Source organism: Miniopterus schreibersii, assembly GCF_964146895.1.
Source record: "Miniopterus schreibersii genome assembly, chromosome: 5".
Lineage (NCBI taxonomy): Eukaryota > Metazoa > Chordata > Mammalia > Chiroptera > Miniopteridae > Miniopterus > Miniopterus schreibersii.
In genome coordinates this window covers 415,731-439,109 of record NC_138106.1, presented here as the reverse complement: position 1 = coordinate 439,109, position 23,379 = coordinate 415,731, and the positions used below count along the sequence as shown (strand labels likewise).

General features: G+C 52.3%; 1 protein-coding gene across 1 annotated transcript; it reads left to right on the top strand.

Moving 5' to 3' along the window:
* Positions 1-583: 583 nt before the first annotated feature.
* On the top strand, positions 584-1,264 carry LOC308557439 (claudin-17-like; the record flags this gene model as incomplete). Its single annotated transcript, XM_081137948.1, has 1 exon — positions 584-1,264. One exon carries the CDS (start codon positions 584-586, stop codon positions 1,262-1,264), a length of 681 nt encoding a protein of 226 aa, XP_080994074.1.
* Positions 1,265-23,379: the final 22,115 nt, after the last annotated feature.

Below are 23,379 nucleotides of genomic sequence, written 5' to 3'. Positions count from 1 at the left end.
CCCTCTCCGCATCCAGACGTCTGTGTGGAATCGGAATTGATTGCACTGAAGACAGTTGGCTCAGGGGCAGGTGCTGGGCCACCCGGAGCCCTAAGCGCCTGCGGCTGCTCTGCAGGGACCCGTCGGGGCTTTGGCGCGGCCTTCGGCTCTGGCTCAGCCACGTCCTTACACTTTTCTACTGGAGAGGTTTTCTGGCAGGAAGTTTCCGGCTCTGTAATTAACATTCCACAGTGAGGCTTTGACACTAATTACAGCGTAGCCGAGACAATAAGAGCCGGAGAAACGCTAAGGCTGAATGCAGGCTTTCTCGGCACACCCCGGCCACCTCCTCATTGGCTGGGGACCATCCTCGGTGGCTAGAAAACAATCCACGCGGAGCGGACGTGTGTGGACGAAGGCGACGCACTCACACGGGCAACAGGCGCTTCTGCTTGGCCGGGCTTGGTGGCCGCTGCTGGTTTGGACCAAGTGTGATGGGCAGAGCCCGCGGAGAGCTCCAGCCGGGACGTCCGTAGATGCAGCGGCCTCCGCCCGAGGGATCTTGAGCGGCTTCCAGGTTGGACCCGTCTTCAAAGTCACGGTGATGGCCTTCTACCCCCTGCAGGTGGCCGGGCTGGTTCTCGGGTTCGTGGGCACGCTCGGGACTCTTGCCACCACCCTTCTGCCCCAGTGGCGGGTGTCGGCTTTTGTCGGCAGCAACATCATCGTCTTCGAGAGGATCTGGGAAGGGCTGTGGATGAACTGCATCCGACAGGCCAAGGTCACCCTGCAGTGCAAGTTCTACAGCTCCTTGCTGGCCCTGCCCCCGGTCCTGGAGGCCGCCCGGGCTCTCATGTGCGTGGCCGTGGCTCTCTCCGTGGTCGCTCTGCTCGTGGGCGTCTGTGGCATGAAGCAGGTCCGGTGCACGGGCTCGAACCAGAGGGCCAAGGCGTACCTGCTGGGGGCGTCGGGGGTCCTGTTCATCCTCACGGCCATCCTGGTCCTCATTCCGGTGTCCTGGACGGCCAACATCATCATCCGGGATTTCTACAACCCGGCCGTGCACGTGGGCCAGAAGCGGGAGCTGGGGGCGGCGCTCTTCCTGGGCTGGACCAGCGCCGCCGTCCTCTCCGTCGGGGGGGGTCTGCTCTGCGGGTTCTGCTGCTGCAACAGGAAGGAGCGGGGGCTCCGGTACCCAGCCCCCGGGTACTGTGTGCCCCCCACGGGGCCGCGCGGGGCCGGGGCCACGGCCGTGCCCAGGAAGCCCTCCACCAGCTACGTCTAGCGCCCGCTGCGGCTCAGCCGGGGGCTACGGCCGATGTGTTTTATTAAGTCCTGCTGGAAACTGTAAGTACGTCGGGCAGGAGGACCTGCCTTGTGACCCCCTCTGAGCTGAGGTGAGCGTGGAAAGGGCACGCGGCCCGTAGCTTGTCGCCTGTGGCCGGGGTGGGAATGACGTGCTTCGGACGCTCCGACGTCGTGATTAAGTGTGTTCACTGTTGTTGGACTTGAATAATCTCCATTCCTGTTGGTGTCGTCGAAACTAAGTAGGTCCTCGGTCTTAGTATAAGGGCGGACTTCTTGTTTCTCACAATCATTTATTATTTACTGGGGAATCCAAGTTACATTGCAATTCATAATGTACAGCAATAAAACATCCTAAAACACAACCTATCTCCCCTCCATATTTCTCATCCTAGCAACTAAAATGACTTTTTTTCCCCCAAAACAATTAGCCTGAAAAATAATAGCCATAAAATCAGGATTTTAACTGAATTTTTCAAAATGTGGAAATGTCCATCCAATGAAAAGACTTGCTATTCTCTTAGGAAATTCACACTTTTAGGGAAAGGGGGGGCTCTGGTGTATCTTAGGCTGTTTAAGAAGATGGATTTTGAGGCATCTCATTTATACAGTTAAACTTGCTTAGAATGATATATTAAAAATACCTTATAATTGGGGAGTAATATGGGTTCATAGCCTATGACTTTGCCCGCAAGCAGACAAGGCTCGCCCGCGGACGGCTGTGGACTCTCAGTCCCCACCCGGCGGGTACGTGGCCTCCAGGAGGGAGCTGAGGTTTGCCGTCGGAGGGAATGGTTTCTGTTCCTTGTTTTAATTCTCTAGTCATCAGGCAGGTCGACGCACGCAGAGCACAGCGAAGGATCGAGGCAGTGACTCAGGCAGTTAGTCAGGCCAACAAAAATACCTTCTTTCTCTCCAGTGAGTAAACAGGACGGCTGGAGCGTTGTGCTCAGCCTGAATGCGGCGCGTTGCTTCTCGGTGTCTCCCTCCCGGGTCTCTAAGCCGGCGTCAGGGTTGAGTGTGTGTGCTGCCGGGGGACGCGGGTGGAGGGGTTTGGGGGCTGCTCTGAGGACCCCCACCCGTGTGAGCCAATCAGTGTTTATCCAGTCACTTTTAACTCTTCAAAAATTGTATTTTGTAATAAAAATGTATTTCATTATATCACCCGATGGCAATGAACAGATTAAATGTATTTACTGCACGCTCATCTTTATTAGAATAAAGTGAAATATGACCTGTTTTTAGTAATGTTGATGGAACTGTGGGGTCAATTTAAGAATGAATTTCTGTCCACAAAAGATCACCTGGTAACTGAAACTTTATCCAGAAATAACTTCAGCCTAGACGTTCGCAGCAAACCTTCGCTCCCTTCCACAAATTGTCAGCGAGGCCTCGGTAGCTCACACCCTTGACACTATAAAATCATATTAAAAATGATAGTCATACATTGAAGGCTGCATAAAGGGTAAATATCGTCAAGAAAAGCAATGATTTATTTGGTTTTTCTATGATTGTTATCTTTTTAAGACAATTCGTCAAGGTCCCAGTGTTGGGTGGGTTGAGGGGTCATTTATCTTATGCGGCAAATAAGGCGTCGGGACAGACGAGGCACCCGCTTCAGGTGTCACGGAGTCGCCTGTCCTGCCCTTGGCCCCTGGGAGGAGTCGTTTGCCCCGCAGGACGGCTCCAGGGTCTGCACGGCGAGTGTCGGGGGGCAAAGGGCAGAACGCTGTGACTCGGTGGAATCGCGACGCTGCTGGAGGTGACAGGAGCTGCTGAGTGTGGGGCAAATTTTATCTCAGGAACTAAGAGTTCTCTTCCTTGCTCTTTCACTCATTGGGGTGTGCTCTTCAAGATCCCCAAATATCGGGGGGGGGGATTAACCGAAGAGCTTATTTGCATAAACGCACAGGCCTCGGACAGACCATAGTGTGGGGAAGGCCTGGGGGGAGGGCTAGTGGGGGTTGAGGGGGTCTGTGGGGGGAAGAGGGGGCATCCGTAATACTTTCAATAAAGATAAATTTAAAATAAATAAATGCACCCTAATGCTCATGAAAAAAAAAATCTGTTTCAATATGCTTGTCACATTTTGCAATCTTTCCGGGTTTAATGATTTTCCGTGAGTTATTGTTAAACCTTTTTGTTCGGGTTTCTGAGCTCGCTCTGCTTTTATAGCCGCCCCCAGGTTCTGGACGTCTTGCCTCCTCTGAGATCTCCTGCGGTCCTGTTGTTCCAACTGCCAGGAAATGGAAAACGGTTCAGCAGAAAGACCTCTGGACCAGGAGGTCCGAGTCCACAACCTGCCCCCTCCATACAAACCGGCCTCCGTTTGCTCGCCTACGAAATGTGGGGAGAGGATAAATAGCATTTTCTAGCCTGTACTCTATGCTCATAACTAGACTAAAGACATTTGTTTAAATTCAATTCTTATTTTTCTCTTACAGGTTAAAAACCTGGCGCACAGAGAGGTTATGTAACCTCTCCAAGGACACACAAGGTCGCTGCCCTCCCACCCCCCAAGCCGACGTGTCCTGGAAGACGGGGTCCCTCTGTGGGTCCCTCCCTCCTCACCTCCCAGCCGGCGGAGCAGCCGCCTCTCCCGCTGAGGCCACTCTGCAGAGCAAGGAGCCGGGCTCCCGAGAACGTTCATCCTCAAGCATCAGGCAAACCTGGCTCCTGATCACTGTCATCGTCTGCAGGCCGCCCACCTCTGGAGCTCTTTATAGTCCGCGTGCTTTCTCCGCTCATAACAAAATTCACTTTTATGTCCTGTTGGCCTTAAACTTGGGCAGAAATAACACTTATTATGGTTTCCTGAGTTTCAGATTTCACCCGTTTTCCTTTCCCTTCGTCACAATTCCTTCAGTCTCCTAAGACGCTGGTGCCGGTCACGATGTGTTTTAACTCCCATGTCCCTGAGTAATAATTCATAGCACCCTCTCTCTCTCACAAACCCCGTTCCGACAATCTCAGAGCCTTCGGCTGTGGCCCCTACCTTCTCCGTGGTTGTTTTTTAATTCTACCCGAGGATATTTTTTCCATTGATTTTTAGAGAGAGAGGAAGGGAGGGAGGGGAAGAGGGGGAGATAGAGAGAGAATCACCGATACATCGATTGGTTGCCTCCTGAACGTGCCCCAACCCAGACCGGGGATCAAACCTGCAACCCAGGTACGTGCCCTTGACCTGGAATCGAGCCGGAGGCCCTTTGCCGCACAGGCTGTGCTCTAACCACTGAGCCACTCCGGCCAGGGCCCTGCCTTCTGTTCTTGCTCAGCGTGCTCCGGACGCTGCTGACACCCCCCTTCTCTGTGAACCTCACTAGCCCCCCCGGCCGCCCCGTGCTCAGCTCACCGGGGGGACCGTGGCCCCTCTGCTCACCTCGGGACCCTCCCCCCTATTTCCCGCACACAGAGGGACAGATTCTCACCTCCATCCAAAACTCCTGACCCTAAACTTTATTTCCTATTTCCAGTTATCCCCCATTTTCTTTCCTTTTCTTTCCTCAGCTCTCTCTCTCTACAGCTATGAATTACGGCTCTGCAGACACATACGTGGGCTCGAGCCGTCCGGTGCTTCATCAGTCATAGCACACGTTTGCTCCAAATCCAGCTTGGGCCCTGCGAGGGGTCTCTGGGTGACCCTGCGAGGGGTCTCTGGGTGACCCTTTAGCGTTCCAGCTGCTGGATTTAGGAAAGAAGTAGGTTTTCCTCCCCAGCGTGGGTGGGCGTCACCCAACCCACCGAGGGCCTGGCCGCAGCGAAATGTGGGGAGCGGAGAATTCGTGTGCGTGGGTGGGTGTCTCTCTTTTATTTTCTTCCCGACTGGTTGAGCCGAGAGGTGGGTGTGCGCCTGCGCTCGGGCCAGGACTCACACCATCTGCTCTCCTGGTTCTCAGGCCTTTGGACTTGGACCGAATGCTCCCTTTGGCTTCCCCGGGTCTCCAGGCGGCAGATGGTACATTGTGGGACCTGCCGACTTCCGTGACTGCCTGAGTCAACTCCTTATAATAGATTTCCCTGGGTTTCCATGGGGTTTACATGCGTTTGAGAGAGATGACATATATGAGATAGATATGAGATTCACACACACACGACATAGGCTTAGGACGGGATTCTGCAGGACACTCAGGTTGCTTAGGCCTGGGAATTACTACAGGGATCTTCGCCTCTAATTGTCGGTTAACCGGGTCTGCCTGCCCTTACAGGAATTCCAAGCACCCGTGGGCTAGTGAGCAAGTGTTTTTTGGAAAAGATGGAATAAATCTCCCCTGTAAGTTTCTGAAATCTCCCGACTGCCGCTGTGTCCCTAACCTGACCGTATCAGGAACGCCTGAGACACCTGCTGAACACACATCCCTGCCTCCGTCCCGGGTGTGCTCAGGTTCCCTGCGGCGGAGCCCAGCACCTCGGACCTTACGCCCCCCGAGTAATCTCTCACACATGCCTGAGAGCGTCAGAAGGGTTTGCCACAGGCCACGGAGGAGGGCAGGCCCTGTTCTCCCTCAGTTTGTAATCACCCGACGCAAGCGGAGTAGGTCGCGTAGGTGCTGTCCAAGGTGTTATCTAACTAAAGGTCCTCTCTGAATTTCAGGGAGGCCTCTGAGCGACTTGCTACTGCTCCCTCTTGCTGTTGGCGAATCTGCTTCTCCGTTTTAAATGCCTCCTCACGCGTGAAACTGCGCTTCCAAGTGTCTTAAAAACCACTGCGATAGCCAGGGGTTTCCCCAAAAGGGCACGCACACCACAGAGGCCGTGTTTGTTAAAATACATCCCAGTCTCCAACTGTCATCGGACCCACAGCTATCAGCTGTTGAAGCGTGTGCGCAGTTTTTGGGGACACCCTGTGCCGGAGCGACTTCGAAGGAGAGTTTCCAGGCGTCTGCCCGCGGAGCCGGCTGGTCCATCGCCCCTGCCCGAGTGACTGCGGCTTCAGTCGAGTCTTGTTCAGACGAAGGTTTAAAAGGCAGGACCGAGGGATGGGCAGTGTGGCAATTACCCCAGGTTTTGCCCGGGCAGGACTGGGCCCTGGGACCTTGGCAGCTGGGTGGAGCCTGCCTACCGCAGAGCTGAGGCTGCCGCGGCCAGAACGAGCCTGCTTTTACTGAGTAAGAACCACAGGAATTTACCGTCTAAAGAAGTCGCCCCCTCCGTCAGACCAGCCCGCTGGGCTCTGCACTGTGGCCACACGCACAGCGTCCTCGTCGCGGCAGGACACCACCCTCCACTGAAGGGACCACCGAGACGTGTGGCAACTCTCGGCTGAAACGAGCCTGTCCGGTGAGCGTTCAATGTACCCGGAAAGAAACTCCTGGCCTAGTTTTGAGGGAGGGAACGCGCATCGCCCTCCGCAAGGTGTTTGCGAAGTTGCAGGTTTTCTGTTGGTCAGACGCCTGTAAGTCTGGACTCCGCGTCTCGCCCCGGCGGCCGGCTCCCTTCCTTCTATTTCCTGCCTGGTCATTCGGACGCGACTCACTTTCCTTGACCCCTCGCCTCCCCTCGAACCTCCCGCAGAGACGTCTGCGTGGAGGAGCCTGCACCGCAGGCGACAGCGGGGCTCACGCAACAAAACTGCAAAGAGAAGCGTTAAACGCGAACCGGCATTTGCTCTCCCTGACGGCAGGAGCTCAGAGTCACTTGAACATAGAAAATCTCACCCCTCGCTTCTCTTTCCCGCCTCCAGTGTTCTCCCGTCATCTCCACCCGCTTCTCAGAGGGTCTGCAGGGTCTTCTCGCTTCCAGGATGTCCTCTCATTCCCGGTGGGTTTTCCTACTCGGGGAGGCCTAGAACCCGCCCCAGTTCCAGTCTTCGCTTAGCATTTCCAAAGATGCCTTCTCTCTTCGGCTTCCGGTCTCTGTGAGAAACAGCTTTGGGGTTTAAATAATAACTTTTACCATGTTATAGGTAAATGAGATGCTACACGTAAAGGTGGAAGAAGCGTGGATGGACGGACGGATGGACGATGGATCAGTACCTCTGAGTGGATTTGTCTGGCTTGGCCCCAACGTCTGCCTCCAAGCCGGACGCTGTGCCCAGGGAAACGGGGAAACGGGGAACGGTTATGATGCTTGGCCTTGTTCACCTTCCCGCCCACGGTCGAGGGCCCGAGGCCACGATGACTCAGCAGCGATTCCCGTCTCCAACCCCAGTAATCTTTCCTCCCTGTCTCTACTTTTAAACAGTTTTTTCTCTATGATAGAATTTTATGTAGTTTAAAAGTTATGGACAACTGGAGCTGTGCATAGTTGAGAAACGCACCTTTGCTCTCTCTCCATAAGTTACTGAGGTTTTTGCTTCAAGGCACAACCGAAGCCGCACTTGCTTTAGGGGGGCATCCTTATGCCTGTCATCAGGTGCCCCGTCAGGCCCTCACCAGGGTCGCTGGCAGCAAGCGTGACGATCTCGCTGTGAGGTTCAGAAACAAAGCAGCACTGCCACGAATCGTGGCATCTCCATGGGCAGGAGCGGCCACGGAAATCCACGGAGATCCACGGAGAGACTCCTGCGGCACCTCCACGGGGTGTTTCGGCCCCTCCTCAGCGGGCCCCCCTCTGTGAAGGACTTGGGGCTCCCCGGGTAGAGACCGTCTATATTGCCCGAGTGTAGTCTGCTTTTTAAACTTCGCTGCGGTTTTACTATTTCTCACCTAGTTTTTCAGGATGGAGGTTTTTCTCAGTAAGACATTATGCTAATTGGGCTACTGAGGTTACAATATGAGTTTATCTTTATTCACACACTAAGTTTGATGGGAACTGGACCAAGATAAATAGGGAGCCACTGCAGTCGACACACAGGTACAACTCTTTCCTGCTCAAGTTTCATGAAAATAATACTTGTGAAGCTCAGACACTCCGTTTCTTTAACCTTTGTCCTCTAAAATCACAACACTGAGAATTTATGAGCTAAACCAAACGATTTTGATAAAAACTACCAATTAAAACGTGAGCTGTGACGGCATTAACTCTAGGAGGTAAGGACGAAGGCCGTGTTGTGCTGTTCCTACCAGGTGGCCGGGCCAGTGGCTCTGCCCAAACCGGGAGCAACAGGTTCAGGGAACTTCGTGGTTGTGGGTCTGGCCACGGGTCAAACCTCCTGGTGATGCAAGGACTCCCCGGGCAGCCGCCGGGCACCTGGGGACCGACTGCAGGTGACTCCAGAGATCACTGCCCGTGTGGGAGGCGCAACGCCAGGGGCCCGGCCCTCCCCGGCCGGCTGCTTTTAAACATTCTGGGAGAATTCATCCATCGTGTCCATTTTTACTATTCAGAAAATGTGTGTGTGACACCAACTGCCATTTGTCGAAGTTTTCCACTTACGTACAAAACCCTGCATATTTTTAAGAGACTACCTCATTAGTTTTAATTTATTAGGATTGAATGGGAGACTTTTGAAATACGAAGTTACATATGTATTTATAAGTTTCTCTGCTCATAACAGTCCAAAGACTCAACTCCTGTGTAAAACACAGAAGTAAAATATAAGAAAGGTTTCCACCAGAAATAACTACTTTTCATAGATTTTTATTATCTTCCTAATATTTTACCCAAGTATCTTAGGTTATTCGGTAAATTAGAATAATTTAGAATATTGCTTCATATTTTTATTTAAATTTGCACAGTTGAAAATGACACTAAACTATTAACAAATACACACAGAGTATTATTTATTCATTCATTAATAAACTGATATTTTCAACCAATAAAAATTATGAAATATAAACTCAGTTTATGTTTGCGTTCTGAAAAAAGCGAAAAACACATTTGTAGCAACTACACTGTTGAAATATCTTGTATATTGGAGAGAGGAAGAGAGAGGGAGAGAAACATCAGTGATGAGAGAGTCATTGATCGGCTGCAGCCCACAACCAGGCCTGTGCCCTGACCGGGAATCGAACCCCGATCTCCTGGATCCTAGGTCGACGCTCAACCACTGAGCCACGCCCGGCTGGGTTAGCCTGCCTTTTTTAAAATATTTTTTTTTATTGATTTCAGAGAGAGTAAGGGAGAGGGAGAGAGGGAGAGAAACATCCCTGATGAGAGTCATTGATCGGCTGCCCCGCGCGTCCCCTGCTGGGGACGGAGCCCACGTCCCCGGCCTGTGCGCTGACCGGGAATCGAACCGCGACCTTGAGGTGCGTGGGATGACGCTCAGCCACTGAGCAGCACCAGCTGGGCTGTCCTGGCTTTTGCTTCTATTATTTTACTGTCTATTTACCCATTTACACTGAGGGCTCACGTGTGTCACACAAGGACCAGTGAGATGGAGCTTAGGGCCTGAGCTCCGGGGGTGAGAGGATGTGCAGGTTCCTGGGAACCAAGAGGCCAAAGCCTTACGAGGACAGATGCCGATGGTCCGTGACACTCACATCGAAGTCGCCAGAATGACGTCAGAACTAGACCAAGATTTTTCTTTTTACCTTCATTCTACCTTCTTTCTCTAGGTATTTCATCTCCACTAATTATTTCAAATGCACCGAAGAAGAGTTAACAATTCCCACGTACATTTCTTTGCCCAGACTGTTCTGCTGAGCTTCAGATCCACAGAGCTACCTGCCTGCAAGGCGGAGCCCCGGGCGTATACCTGGAACCCGTCACCCTCGACCTTGCTCTGCTCACGGCACCCCCCCCCCCAGTCACACAGGACAGACGTCCAAGGACTTCCCGACCCCTCTCCTTTCCATGACCTCTAGTTCCACCGACGCACCGGTGATCCCTGTCACGCCCTCAGGATGCCTGGAAGCGCTCGACCCCCAGCTCCACCGCCATCCGCTCGGGTGGGGCGTTCAGGCCTGTGACACCCGCTGTGCTGGTCACACTTCAGTGAGTTCCATGGACTGAAATCCCTTTTCCCCGAGCATCAGATTCGGCTTTTCTTTCAAAAATAGAAAGCTACTCATGTCATCCTCCAGCTTTAAACAATCTTCCAAATTTCCTCTGGGACATCAGGGTAAATTGCAAACTGCTGTCAAATGGCAGCGAGCTCGCGGTCACCCGGTCTCTGCTTACTTCTCCAGCTTAATTCCTCAAGACGCCCTCAGATGAACTTTCTAGTCCCGCCAACAACAACACGTTCTCACCTGAAGCCTGTGATGCAACCAGGCACCTGGCCTGTCCTGACGACGGGAGATCGGACGCTTTCTACCTCAACTTGGTGACGTTCACTCATCCTCAGGTCGCAATCCCGTCTCGCAAAGCCTGGGAACTAAATTAGGAGGCGAATCGCCACCCTCTCTTCCCATCCTCACTGTCCGCCGAGAGCCTCGCTCCACTGAAAAAAACCTGCGAGATGACAGGAAATAACCTCGGCGAGCGTCCCCAGGCCGCCGCTCGCTTCGGCCTGCACGTGTCCGTTTACTCCGCCTTCCTCCACACCGGCTGGAACTCTGCTTTTCCGTCTAAGGGGCCTTGTATTTGGTTTCTGAATCTTCCCCTCTCTTGTCTGCTGGATTACGTGGCTCAGGAAATGTTATTCCATTTCCCTCTCATTGGCGTTTTCCCTTCTCTGTTAAATCGTTGTCATCAGTGTACAAACATTAATCGTCTGTGTACAATCATGTAAGAAAATACTCTCTTCTGACCGGATATCACACCCTAGCTCCCCATTTCATTGTCTTCAAACAACCTGAAAATAACTTTGTCTGCACCATCTCCAGTTCAAGCCCCGTCACTCCCTCCCAGGCCCCCTCCAAGCTCCAAGCTCCAAGCTCCAAGCTCCAAGCTCCAGGCTCCAGGCTCCAGGCTCCAGGCTCCAAGCTCCAAGCTCCAAGCTCCAGGCTCCAGGCTCCAGGCTCCAGGCTCCAAGCTCCACGCTCCAAGCCAGCTTCCAGCTCCAAGCTCCAAGCTCCAAGCTCCAAGCTCCACGCTCCAAGCTCCAAGCTCCAAGCTCCAGGCTCCAGGCTCCAGGCTCCAGGCTCCAGGCTCCAAGCTCCACGCTCCAAGCCAGCTTCCAGCTCCAAGCTCCAAGCTCCAAGCTCCACGCTCCAAGCTCCAAGCTCCAAGCTCCAAGCTCCAGGCTCCAGGCTCCAAGCTCCAGGCTCCAGGCTCCAGGCTCCAGGCTCCAGGCTCCAGGCTCCACGCTCCAAGCCAGCTTCCAGCTCCAAGCTCCAAGCTCCAAGCTCCAAGCTCCAAGCTCCAAGCTCCAAGCTCCAAGCTCCAGGCTCCAGGCTCCAGGCTCCAGGCTCCAAGCTCCAAGCTCCAGGCTCCAGGCTCCAAGCTCCAAGCTCCAAGCTCCACGCTCCACGCTCCACGCCGGCTTCCAGCTCCACCGCCTGATCTCTTCCCGGGCGCGATAGCAGGAGGGGCCTGGAGAGTGCTGTGCTGAGCGAAATAAGCCAGGCGGAGAAAAACAAGCACCCCATGATCTCACGCATACCTCAAACCTCACGAACAAAATAAATTTATGAAAAACATAGGTCCAGAGACATGGAAGCAGGGAAGAGACGGAGGGATCTCAGAGGGAAGGGGGCGGGAAGAGATTAACGCAGGACTTAGGTGCACCTATGGTAACCCGTTAACGCAGACGGTAGTGGGGAGGCCTGGGGGGGGCGGGGTCAGTGGGGGGGGAAAGGGGGCGTCTGCGATACTTTCAACAGTAAAGATACTTTTTTCTTTTTAAATTAAGCTTTTATAAAGATCACGAATACTGCTTAATCCAGAGATGAATTCTCGGGATCCTCGTTTGATCTCTCAGTAGGTAGGACTCAGTCGCTCCTTCCTGTTTACTTTAAACATTTTTATTTATTTATTTATTTTAAATATATCTTTATTGATTTCAGGGAGAGGAGAGGAGGGGGAGAGAGAGAGAAACGTCAATGATGAGAGTCATTGATCGGCTGCAGCCCGCAACCTGGGCCTGTGCCCTGACCTGGAATCGAACTCCGATCGCCTGGATCCCAGGTCGACGCTCAGCCGCTGAGCCACGCCCGGCCGGGCTAAACATTTTTTAATTTGACCTCCCTCCGCGCTCTGCTGGCTTTCCTCCTACCTTCTAGATTGTTCCTTCTTATTTACACCCCCCCAGGTTCAGGGGAGGTAGAGGGTTTTCGCATCTGCCGATCCCCTAAGTATAGAGATTGCTGGGCCTCTCATTTCTCGTCATACTAACCCCCAGAGCGTCCGCTCCACGCCCACGGCTGTCAGTTTCGCCCACGGTCTGAAGACCTAAACACGGATTCCAGTCGGGCCCCTCCCCTGAGCCCCCCACACCCCCCTTTTCTGCTGGGTCCCTAACGGGCACCTCACACTCAACACCCAACCTTCGGTTCTCCCGCCTCTTTCCCCCTGTAAGCTTTTTCTTTTACCTCCCCACCCAGTTTTCCTCATTTCAGCAGACGGTAGGTCTGTTCTTTGGGTCACTGAGCTCAAAAATCTTGGAATTATTTTTGAGTTCCCCCCCCATCCGATACTTGAGTGATTAATGTAAACTCCACGTAAAAGGCATGCGGACTCTGGCTACCACGCCTCTGCATCACCTCTAATCCCACATCTGATTGTTTTCTCTTGCCTAGATTTTATTAATGGCCTCTTAACTGGCCTCCTTGCTTTTATATTTGTTCCTAAGCAAACTATTTTCGGCTTGGCAGCCAGAGCTGTCTTCCTAACATCTGAGTCAGATCAGGGAGGCCACGCAGACTTGTGGCCCGAAGCGTGGACTCTGGAGACCGACATCCTGGGCTTTGCTCTCACCAGCCACGTGACCCTGCGTGGACGACTCGCCTCTACAGGCCTCTGTTTCTTTATCTATAAAGTGGAAATTAATGTGTGACCAACATGTAGTGTTGCCGGAAGATTAAGTTCCATGACTTTGTAAAATAAATAAGACAATGTCTGGCATGTAAAGGTTTGTGAAATAAAGTAAATAAGGGTCACTTCTCCGCCCTAAACCCGTCGTTGGCTTCCCTTCTGGCTTCTCAGGCCCGTCACAGCCCCAGTCTCCCCAAACCTCCGACCTCACCGCTGACATTGTTTTCAATCACGTCACTGGAGCTAAACCAACATCCTTGTTTTCCCAGAACCCAGGAATCTTGCTCGACTCAGGACCCGAGTTCCGGATGTTCCCGTAGCCTGGAATGCGCCTCCGGTCCACACCCACCCAGACTCTGCAGGTCACGCCCTCGTTCCCGAGCTCAAACGTCACCTTCTGTCAGGCCCTGCACAGAACGCCAGTCACCGTCCCTACCGAGGAAGTCACGTCTCCCATTCTCTGCTTTATTTCACATCAAAACGTTTACTGAAATCTACCATGTTACCCAAAAATATTCCCCACTGTCCAAGTGTATTTAATTACCCCAGACGTGTTTAATTTATGAATCTGAGTAGAGAGAGCATCGGTGACTGTGTTTTGGTCGGTGAGCAATGAGAGGTCAGTGAGTGAGGGAATCGCATGAAGATTTAAATAAACTGAGATCAGGTCATGACAATTCCTGAGTCCAGAAGACTGTAAATAGAGACTCTGGATGGCCAGGGATATCTGTGTTTCCTAAGGGAATGACAAGTTCCAAACTGTACTAACTACTTGATTTTCTGTTGTCCCTCAGGTTCAAAAATGAGACCTAAGAAAGAATAAAAACAAATAAATATTTAAAAAAATAACTGTTTTCTTCCTTGATGAACTGGTCTTAGAAAATTCTCATGAGGTCACGGACTCAGGCTGAGGGCTTAACGGTGCAGACGTAGGTGCTCTAGGAAGATGAGCCTCCCAGTGGCCAGGATTCCTGGTGTTTCCAGGACTTACTTGGACTTGTCTGTTTAATTCCTTCCACCCGATGGTGGGACGCTGCTGGGACGTCCGAGTTCATGGACTGCGCGGCCAGGCCCTTGGCGCTGGGCAGCTCAGGTCCCACTGAACCCGTGTCGGCAACCTCTGCTCCGGCCCCTTAGGAATTTTAAGTCCTTAGTAAAATAATTGTTGAAATGATTGTGAAATCAAGGAGATAAATCAGTAGAGTCTGGGAGGAATTAAAAGGTGGGAAGAAATAACTCACAAACATAAAAGTCATAATGAAAATGAAGATCCGGTTCAGCAGAGGAAAAGAAATGAATTGCATATAAAACATGGTTGTTATTAAAAAGCTTGTGGTACGAGATACGGAACGAAAGCAGTTCGGGTGAGGGGGGCGTCTGAGGATTGAGGCAGGAGAGGGAGAAACGGGCAGCGAGAGGGAGGGGCCAGAGCGGCTGAGGCGCAGCGTCCGGCTGGAGGCCGAGGAGTGACGGGTGCTGGGCCCCTTCCTGGGAACGTCAGTATACCCGCTGCGATAGCGGGCGCTTATCTGTTACGCGGCGTCAGGTCCCTTCCACCCAACACGAGATCTTTTCATCTGACTTCCAAGAAAAATGAGAATACAACCGTATAATGAATGTTTTAATCCTGAGGTTGTCTCGTTAAGTGTCCGTGTGATAAAAAATAGGCAGAAAATAGAATGTTTCTATACTTTTCTGTCTTCCTCTGAAATCTCTGCGTTTAAAAACAGCTCAAACGCCCTGGTCGGCGTTGCTCAGTGGCTGGGCGTCTCATGCACCCGAGGCCTCGGGTTTGATCCCCGGGCAGGCACGTGCCAGGGCCGTGGGCTCGATCCCCGGGGGGCCGTGTGGGAGGCAGCCCATCCGTGTTTCTCTCTCAGTTCTCTCTCTCCAAAATCAATAAAAACATATTTTAAAAAATAGCTCAGTATTTCACCAAGGTAATTTAAAAATTTGCATATACTTTATAAAATGTCAGAAAAGCAGTATTTCCCCCCAGTACGACCCGAGGACACGCCTGTGTAGCTCAAACACAGCACTGAAAGCACAAGATGAGCTTTCTACCTCGTAAAAATGAGGGAGGTGAGCTATTTGCGGACAGCGGCCCGCTGACCTTAGTTAGCCCCGGTCCCGTGAGCCCCACAGTAACTGCCCAGTCTAACTGTCCTGCCCTGAACTAAGAGGGGTATAAATTCCTAATTCATTCGCACTTGCCCTGGTGGGGGGAGGCCTGGCTGGGAGAAGATCTTAGTCGTAGAAAGAAGTGGGTTCGGATCAAGGCACTTGGATGTGGAAGAACCAAGTGGTGTAAACTGAAGGGTGATGACGGTGTCCACAGCCTGAGGAACGCGGAGATTTTTCACAGATACCGGCAGGCGGAAGCACGCTTCTCTCCGCTCCGCGTGCGGGATGAACCGCAGGGCCTGCCTGCGCCAAGGTCCTGTCAAAACACCCCGTCAATCCGTTTGCTGCTTTAGTCGATCAACCGAATGAATAGCTCATTTAAGAAAATCCACTTTTACAGTGAAATCCATAAATATTGGATTGAATGCTGTACTCTTTAAATGTCATAATACGTCTGCTGAGAAATCGGTAGAACAGAAAAACGTCACCCGGGGAGACAATTAGCATAATGTGATGAAAATCACTGACAACCCGAAGTCACCAGCAGGACCAGGAAAAGGCTGATTTCCCACCCTGCTGACCGTCAAGGAACTGAGCAGCCGGCCGGCGAGGCTCAGCGGCTGAGCGTCGACCAGGAGCCAGGAGGTCAGGGCACATGCCCGGGTTTTGGGCTTGACCCCCAGTAGGCGGGTGCAGGAGGCAGCCCATCGATGTTTCTCTCTCTCTCCCTCTCCCTTCCCCTCTACCAAAAAATTTTCAATAAAAACATATTTTTTAAAAACACGGTCTATGACCAAGTTCAGAGGAGGCAGGAAGAAGAGTGGATTTGGGACAGGAGTCTACGTAACATCTAAACTGGTCACGAAGGACAGAGGCGACGTACAGGAAAAAGGGGATCCAAGCGGAAAAAACATCACCTTGCGAAGCAACTACATGAAAGTCAGGATGAGCCGGAGACGGGCTACCAGGGCGCACGGGAGCCAAGGGTGCCCGCCCCCTGGGGCTTCGCTCTCAGGCCCCCGCAGTGGCCGGGCGAAGGTGTCTGAGCGGGAGGGGGGCCGACGGGGTCACCTCGCCGCACTGACCGGGGGACGACCCCTCCTGGTGGGTGTCCCCATGAGCTCTGGAGGGCTGTGCGTCTGTATTTGTTGGGTTCGTGGCAATACAAACGAAAATGCAACTATCCCATCAGGTCAGGGCTGGTGGTGACGTTGCCCAAACCTTCCGCGTCCATACGCTGTGAGGTACGTTCTGCGATCACTGAGGGGGGGCTAAAATCTCCGACTTTATGGCTTCGTTTCTAATTTATTTCGGGCCGTTTTTGCTTTGTTTACGTCGCGGCTCTGCTAACGGGCTGCACACTTAGGGCTTCACGCCTCCTGATGAGTTGACCGTTTTATGTTTTCGAAATGACTCTATGTCCGGTAATGCTTCATCTTGAAGATCGCTTTGCTAGTTAGTCGCAGGGCCGTTTCAGGTTCCTTATGATTAGTATTTTTATGGTGAATTTCTCCATTTCGCCTCCTGTCGCGAGCGCGTGTCTATATTCGAACAGCGTCGCTTACCGTCTGCAAAGATCGAGAACAAATTCTTCCACCACCAGCAAGTCTTTCTGGGCCAGTCGGAAGGACCGCGTGGCGACCTGGACCACTTTTAAGAGAATTTCGTTTGTTTTCTAAAGCCACCGCCTGTTAGAGCGTATTTTTATATAGTTTATTTTTTCTGGATAAAACTTTCTTGATTAATGATAGATTTTTCTTCATCAAGTTACGTGGTATCTGCTTATATGTGGATTTTTTTCTCTTGCCTTTAAGCCGTCAAAGGTGAAATCTTAATTTTTTTTGCATGTAGTTTTGTCCAGAACCGAGGTCAATAAGTGCCCTCAAAATACAGGGTGCCCCCCAAACAAACATATTCTCCCTTTAACAGCTGATAGCTCAGTTCTGAAAATAAAATGTAGTGTTAATAAACGCTGCCTTTAGAGTTATTCAAAGTGTGTGTGTACATTTTTGGGGGGACCCCTAAATATGCCACATAAACGTGTTAAGCGCACGACATTAACAATAGTGAAATAATGCGTTCGAATAATTTGTCATTTACGAGATGTAAGTGAACTGCAGAATTTTGGAAAAAATCAAAACTCAAGGCCTTACGAAGGTGACCCGGTGAATCCGCAGTTTCTCGCCTGGCTTCCCTCCGGGCCCGGCTCTGCCTCGGAACTGACTCATTTCCTTCCCTCTGGCCGCTCCCCTCCTGGGCTTTACTCAGTGACTCACCTAATTCCTCAATCCCTCCCCAAAATGCCAACCCTCCCTAATCCTTCCCCCTCCGCCCCGGGCCCCGCGGACACTCCCAGCCTGAATTATTAGTCAATCTGGCCCTCGGTGCCCAAACTCCGCTCGCTCCGCCCGCCCCGCCGGTGGCCCTGTTCCCTTCGCAGGCCCACAGCCAGGTGTGGTCAGAGTTCTGTGTTTTGTGTTTTACTTTCTGGTTTTAAAAACAGATACACAGAGGAGCAACCCTGCAACCTCTTAGTCAGGCTCCTGGAAGGACGACCTTGAAACTGCCCTTGTGGAGAGGAACAGGGCCGAGCCCGTCCCAGAAGGAAGACCAAGTTCTGATGGAGGCGTCGCTTCTGAGGCACATTCTGCCCCGAGACGGACCTGCCCAAAGCTACCCTCTGGGTTCGGTGTCAGTGGCGTGACTTTGGAAACATTATTTAACCCTCTGCGATTCGTTTGGCTCATTTAACAAATGAAGACGCCCACACCCATCTGAAAGGCGTTTCAGGTGTAACCGTGACAATCGGGTGGCGATGGCACAGGCGTCGCCATGGAGGAGAGGGCAGAGTGTCACCGGCGCTGGTCACGAACCCCAGCCCGTCGAGGGGGAGCCGTGGGCGCTGGTCACGAACCCCAGCCCGTCGAGGGGGAGCCGTGGGCGCTGGTCACGAACCCCAGCCCGTCGAGGGGGAGCCGTGGGCTCTGCCAGGCAACAGTGGGCAGCTGGGCCTCCAAGGAGGGGGGACCCTGGCGACCTTGGTCCGGAGGAAAGGGCCCGTCCCCGGGAAGTGCGTTCAGGCCCCTTGTGTGACCCCTGCCCCTACCTGCCCCCTGTTCCTCCAGGACCCCTCACGAGGGCGGGAGGCTGGGAGACAAGGGCTCCCCCTAAGTCAGTCCGATGTGGACAGTAAAACATGATGCACCTTTAGAATAACTGCTTTCAACCTAATTTTCACTTTTAATGACAGTGAAAGAAAAAAAAAATTTAACGTCATAACCAGAACACATACACTGAGTGTAACCAAAAAAGTTCCGAAAACACTCCCCCTGAGCCATTCCTCCCGCAATCCAGCCTGCGTTCCAGTCCGTAATATCCTGGTCCACGTCCCAGTTTTAAATGGGATTGTGTCCCGGTAAATGATTGTGTAAACACTAATCATTTCAAAAATTCAGCTCTGAACGTGTTTAACATCCCCAGCAAAATTATGCGAGCAAAAAATAAAACAGAATTACCTGTGTGTTGCCTACGCCCAGGAGTGGCCATGTGACCGGGAAGGTCAGCGCCACACCCACGAACCACGGGCGCTGACTCGGAAACTCACCCACGGGGTGGGGATTCGGGATTTGTTTCTGAAAACGAAGGTCGTTAAAATGATCTACCTTATAAACTGATTTGCTTCGACCAGCAAGTGTACCTAAAAGACTGTCCCCGCACCCCAGAGAGCCTGTTAGACATAAACATCCCAGCTGACGCGGTACGTAGTAGAAATCATTTTATTTTTATTTATTTATTTAAAATATATCTTCACTGATTTCAGAGAGAGGAAGGGAGAGGGAGAGAGAGAGATAGAAACATCAATGATGAGAGAGTCATTGATCGAGCCCACAACCCGGGCATGTGCCCTGACCGGGAATCGAACCCCGATCGCCTGGATCCTAGGTCGATGCTCAACCGCTGAGCCACGCCCGGCCGGGCTAGAAATAATTTTAAATCTTTAAAAAAATGGTCCCTCATGCTTCGGCAGTCAGGGATTCATCCAGGTATTTGGGTCCTCGGTGCCTGCGTTAGGATTTCCAAATCCATGATCTAGATACAGAGCCTTCACTGCTGGTCTTTGTGTCACTGGAAAGAAAAATTCTACAAAACTTTGAGATGTCAGAGACGATGGTTGAATTAGCATTTTCCTTCTGTTGATAAATTCTTTGACTGACAGATTGATAAGTGATGTTGATTCATTAAAAAATTATACTGAATTTCTAAACAGTGTCCGGAGAATAAATGTATATATAACTATTGGATTCCACACAAACATCCGCTTTCTGCGGCTACCACCCTACATTTCCTGAAGGAAAAAAACACACCAGCCACAGCAACAAAAAAACATCAATCGAAGGCCTAGGATTCATATGTTCAGAGGAAAATCTATTATATAAATAAATGCATTTTTAAAACCATCCAATTTGGGGAAGCTAAACTGATTTGTAATCTCCGATTTGTTACGCTGCTCTGCGGGGCAGCGGGTACAAATCCAGGAGGCCGCTCAGCGTTTACAATTACGCGGCCGCGGGACCCTGAGCACAAGCGGCCTCCCCGGTGCAGAGGGCGGAAGGCGAGCGTGGGGGGCGCGCAGGGTCCGGCAGCGAGAGCACCTGCTGCTGCTGCACAGGACGAACCCAGATGCGTCGCCCGGGCCCTTGAGCGTGTCCACCGCTCATCTTCCCGGTCACAGCGGCGACTGGGGTTCCTGGGACGCTCCTGTTGGGTATTCAGGCCGCGTCCCCTGCCTCACGAGGACGGTGGGACGGCTTCCGAGTGACCACCGCAGGGCTGGGACTGTGGAGGCGGCCGGATCCAGGCAGGCCCTGCGGAGCGAGCCGTGGCCGCTGCCACTTTGCTCCCGTGGTGACCACGGCTCATCAATTTGCATGTTGCAAAATGTCAGCTGGGATCAGCACTGATTTTTATTTCTTTCTTTTAAAAAATATGGTTTTATTGATTTCAGAGAGAGAGGGAGGGAGAGGGAGAGAAACATCAAGGAGGAGAGAAAGTCGTTGGTCGGCTGCCTCCTGCACGACCCCCCAGGGATCGAGCCCACAGCCCAGGCATGTGCCCTGGATGGGAATCGAATGGGCGACCTCCTGGCTCCTGGGGTGACACTGAACCGCCGAGCCACGCCGGCCGGGCAACATTAATTTCATTTATAGCTGCGTCACATTAGCCACAGGAAAGCCCAGGAAAGATTTGGGGGAAACTATTCCTCAGTCATGAGTGGGATGGAAATTATTTCAGAGGGTAGAGAAAGCAAATCCTTATTCATGAAATAACTGCACAAATTAATAAGTAAGGGCCATGTGGTCGCCGAACTTTCAGAAATAAAGGGTAAGACTAAGGAGATGCTCTTATTTAAAATATTAATAAAACAAAAGATAGAGCAGTTCAGTGTAATTTTAGAAAACACTACAAATATTTAAGAAACAGCACCTTTTGCAGACCAGCATAAGAAATATTGATTTGGAATTCACCAGAAGCTTATCACTTACAAAATAATATCAAATCAGCATCTAACTTTTAAAAAAAGTATTAAAGAATTGGTTACCTAAGAGCACCCATAGCTATGGACCATCCCCTAGTCACCCCCGAGTCACAGAAGCACCCGCGGGGGCCACTGTCACTGATGCCTCTGCCGATATTACAGATCCGAGTGACACTGGGATCAGGACAGGTGTCGGGACAGGGGCAGGCTGGGGACAGAGGGCAGGGACCAAGCCTCCTATTTCCTTGTTTGCCCCCAGCACTGGGCTCCTGTTGGGCGCACAACTCACAACCCGGGGTCAATACACACTTGGAGGGGGATTGATCTGCCCACAGGCACTGCATTAGGGGGTGGTTGGTTGCCCGGGGAAAGATGTCTCCCGGTGTTAGTTTCCGGCTCTGATTGAAATCGAGACGGCGGATACACCACGGGGCCCTCAGCCTTACAGGTTTTACTTTGAAGACACCCTCAGGGCCGCATCGGTTATGATCTCGCCAGTGACCAGCCAGCTCTCTTCTCACCACACCCTGCGGCCAGTTCTGACTTTGATCAAATCACCTGCGTTTGTGAAAGTAGATTTATATCATGATGGGCAATAGCACCCACTCAGAAGTGCTGGATTTAATCAGTTATTTTCCAGATGCTTTGCTCACTTCCTCCCAATTCCTTGATTTCCTCCTAACTGGGCCTCCGCCGAAGCCTCTGGCCATTCCAGCCTCTAGCTACTCACACGGACCACCCTCGTTGGTTGGTACAGCATAAGGGGTCTCGTGGCCCAGCTCTGGGCTTGGCTCTATGAGAGCTGACTGCACAACCCCCTTCATCTCGGCCGTGGACCCCATCACACACACGGACACACACACGGACACATGGACACACACACGGACACACACACAGACACACACACGGACACACACACGAACACACAGACACACACACAGACATGGACACACACACAGACACACACACGGACACAGACACACACACGGGCACACGCACACACACACGGATACACACACAGACATGGACACACACGGACACACACAGGGACACACAGACACACAGGCACACACACGGACACATAGACACACACACGGACACACAGACACACACACAGACACACACACGGACACAGACACACACGGACACACACACACACACGGACACACACACGGACACACACACGGACACACACACACACGGACACACACACGCACGCCGCCCTAAACGCTGAACAGATTCTGAACCCGGAGCTTTCACCTTCAACTTCTGGGTTTGCTCCTTGCAGCACAAAGGCCTCTAGGGAAAGATGCAAACAATCGTTGCTTGATTTTCATCTGGCCCCCGACCCTCCCGCAGCCCTGCTCCTCTCGACGATCTCGGTGGTCTCCAAGCCTACCCCGGACCTTAATTCTCCGCCTACTTGCTCCCGTTTTCCCGTGGCCAAGCCCTCGTTCTGGGCGTAGGCTCTCGTCTCATCTTCCATGAAGAGCGTTCCTACCAGAATCCCCCGGCCCGTCTCCTTTATGTTGACACGAATCTGTGCCCAGGCCACTCACCCCTCACGCCCTCAGGGAGCGGTCAGCGGGAGCTCACCCGCGCTCGCCTCCTCTGGGACAGACCCGCGGAGAACGAGCCAAGCAGCGCCCTCGGGAGCTGCCTCCTCCTTCTGGGGCGACAGGCGGCTACCCCTCAGGGCTGTAAATGCCGGGAGCAGCGTATGCGGACGGCGTGGAAGCAGAGCCTCGGCACCGGGCTGGGAGAGGGCGAGACGGCCGGGAGTAAGTCCCAGGCGGGAGAGACATGCCCGGGGGGAGAAATCGGCCGGACGCTCGGTCTGCCTGCAGCACAAGGCGTGAGGTGGCGTGAAGGAGACGTTTCTGCAGAAGGCGGAGGGCCCGTCGCGGACGCGGCTACACGCTGTTTACGGAGAGGCCGCGAGGAGCCGGGTCTGGTGGAAACCGCTCGTCCGCTCATCCTAAGGGTTAAGTGAGGCCACGCCTGGCACGTGGTTAGGTATTTAATGCTTTAAAAAAGCTAACATTGGGCACGTTGGAAAGCTTGTTTGAAACCACAATGAGATACCACCTCACACCTGTTAGAACGACTCTTGTAAACAAGACAGGTGGTAACGGGTGCTGGAGAGGCTGTGGAGCTCCTCAAAAAACTAAGAATCGAGCCACCATATGACCCAGCAGCCCCCCTTCTGGGCGTCTCCCCGAAAAACTTGAAAACAAGCTGGGCTGAGCAAGACTCTCCCGGAGCCTCGGCCCTTCGCGATTTTCTGTCTCGGCATAAACTGGTTCGCAGGGGCCTGGCCGGGAACATTTAAAGTGGGATGTTTCCCTCCCCTGTCAGAGAGACCCAAGCAACACAATCACCCATGTTCTTTTTTATGAGAAACAGGCACACACGCAAGTTAGATCAATGTAAAGAGGCTGAATCACCGTGTTCCTCTGGTATCTGTCCAATTAAAACAGCTTAAGAACTAGTCGGGCGATTCATTTATGATAAAAAAAAATCCCTCCTTGGGAAGGTCTGTGTGCTTACCCAGTGCACACACAGGTCTTTCAATGTGGCTCCTAAAATATAATCATTCCATCTTAGTATGAAAAATTGCATTTTAGTGCCGTGTGGCTCTATAATACCACAGTAAATGGGACCCGTAGCAATTTGGAGAAAGGTGAAATTTCTGG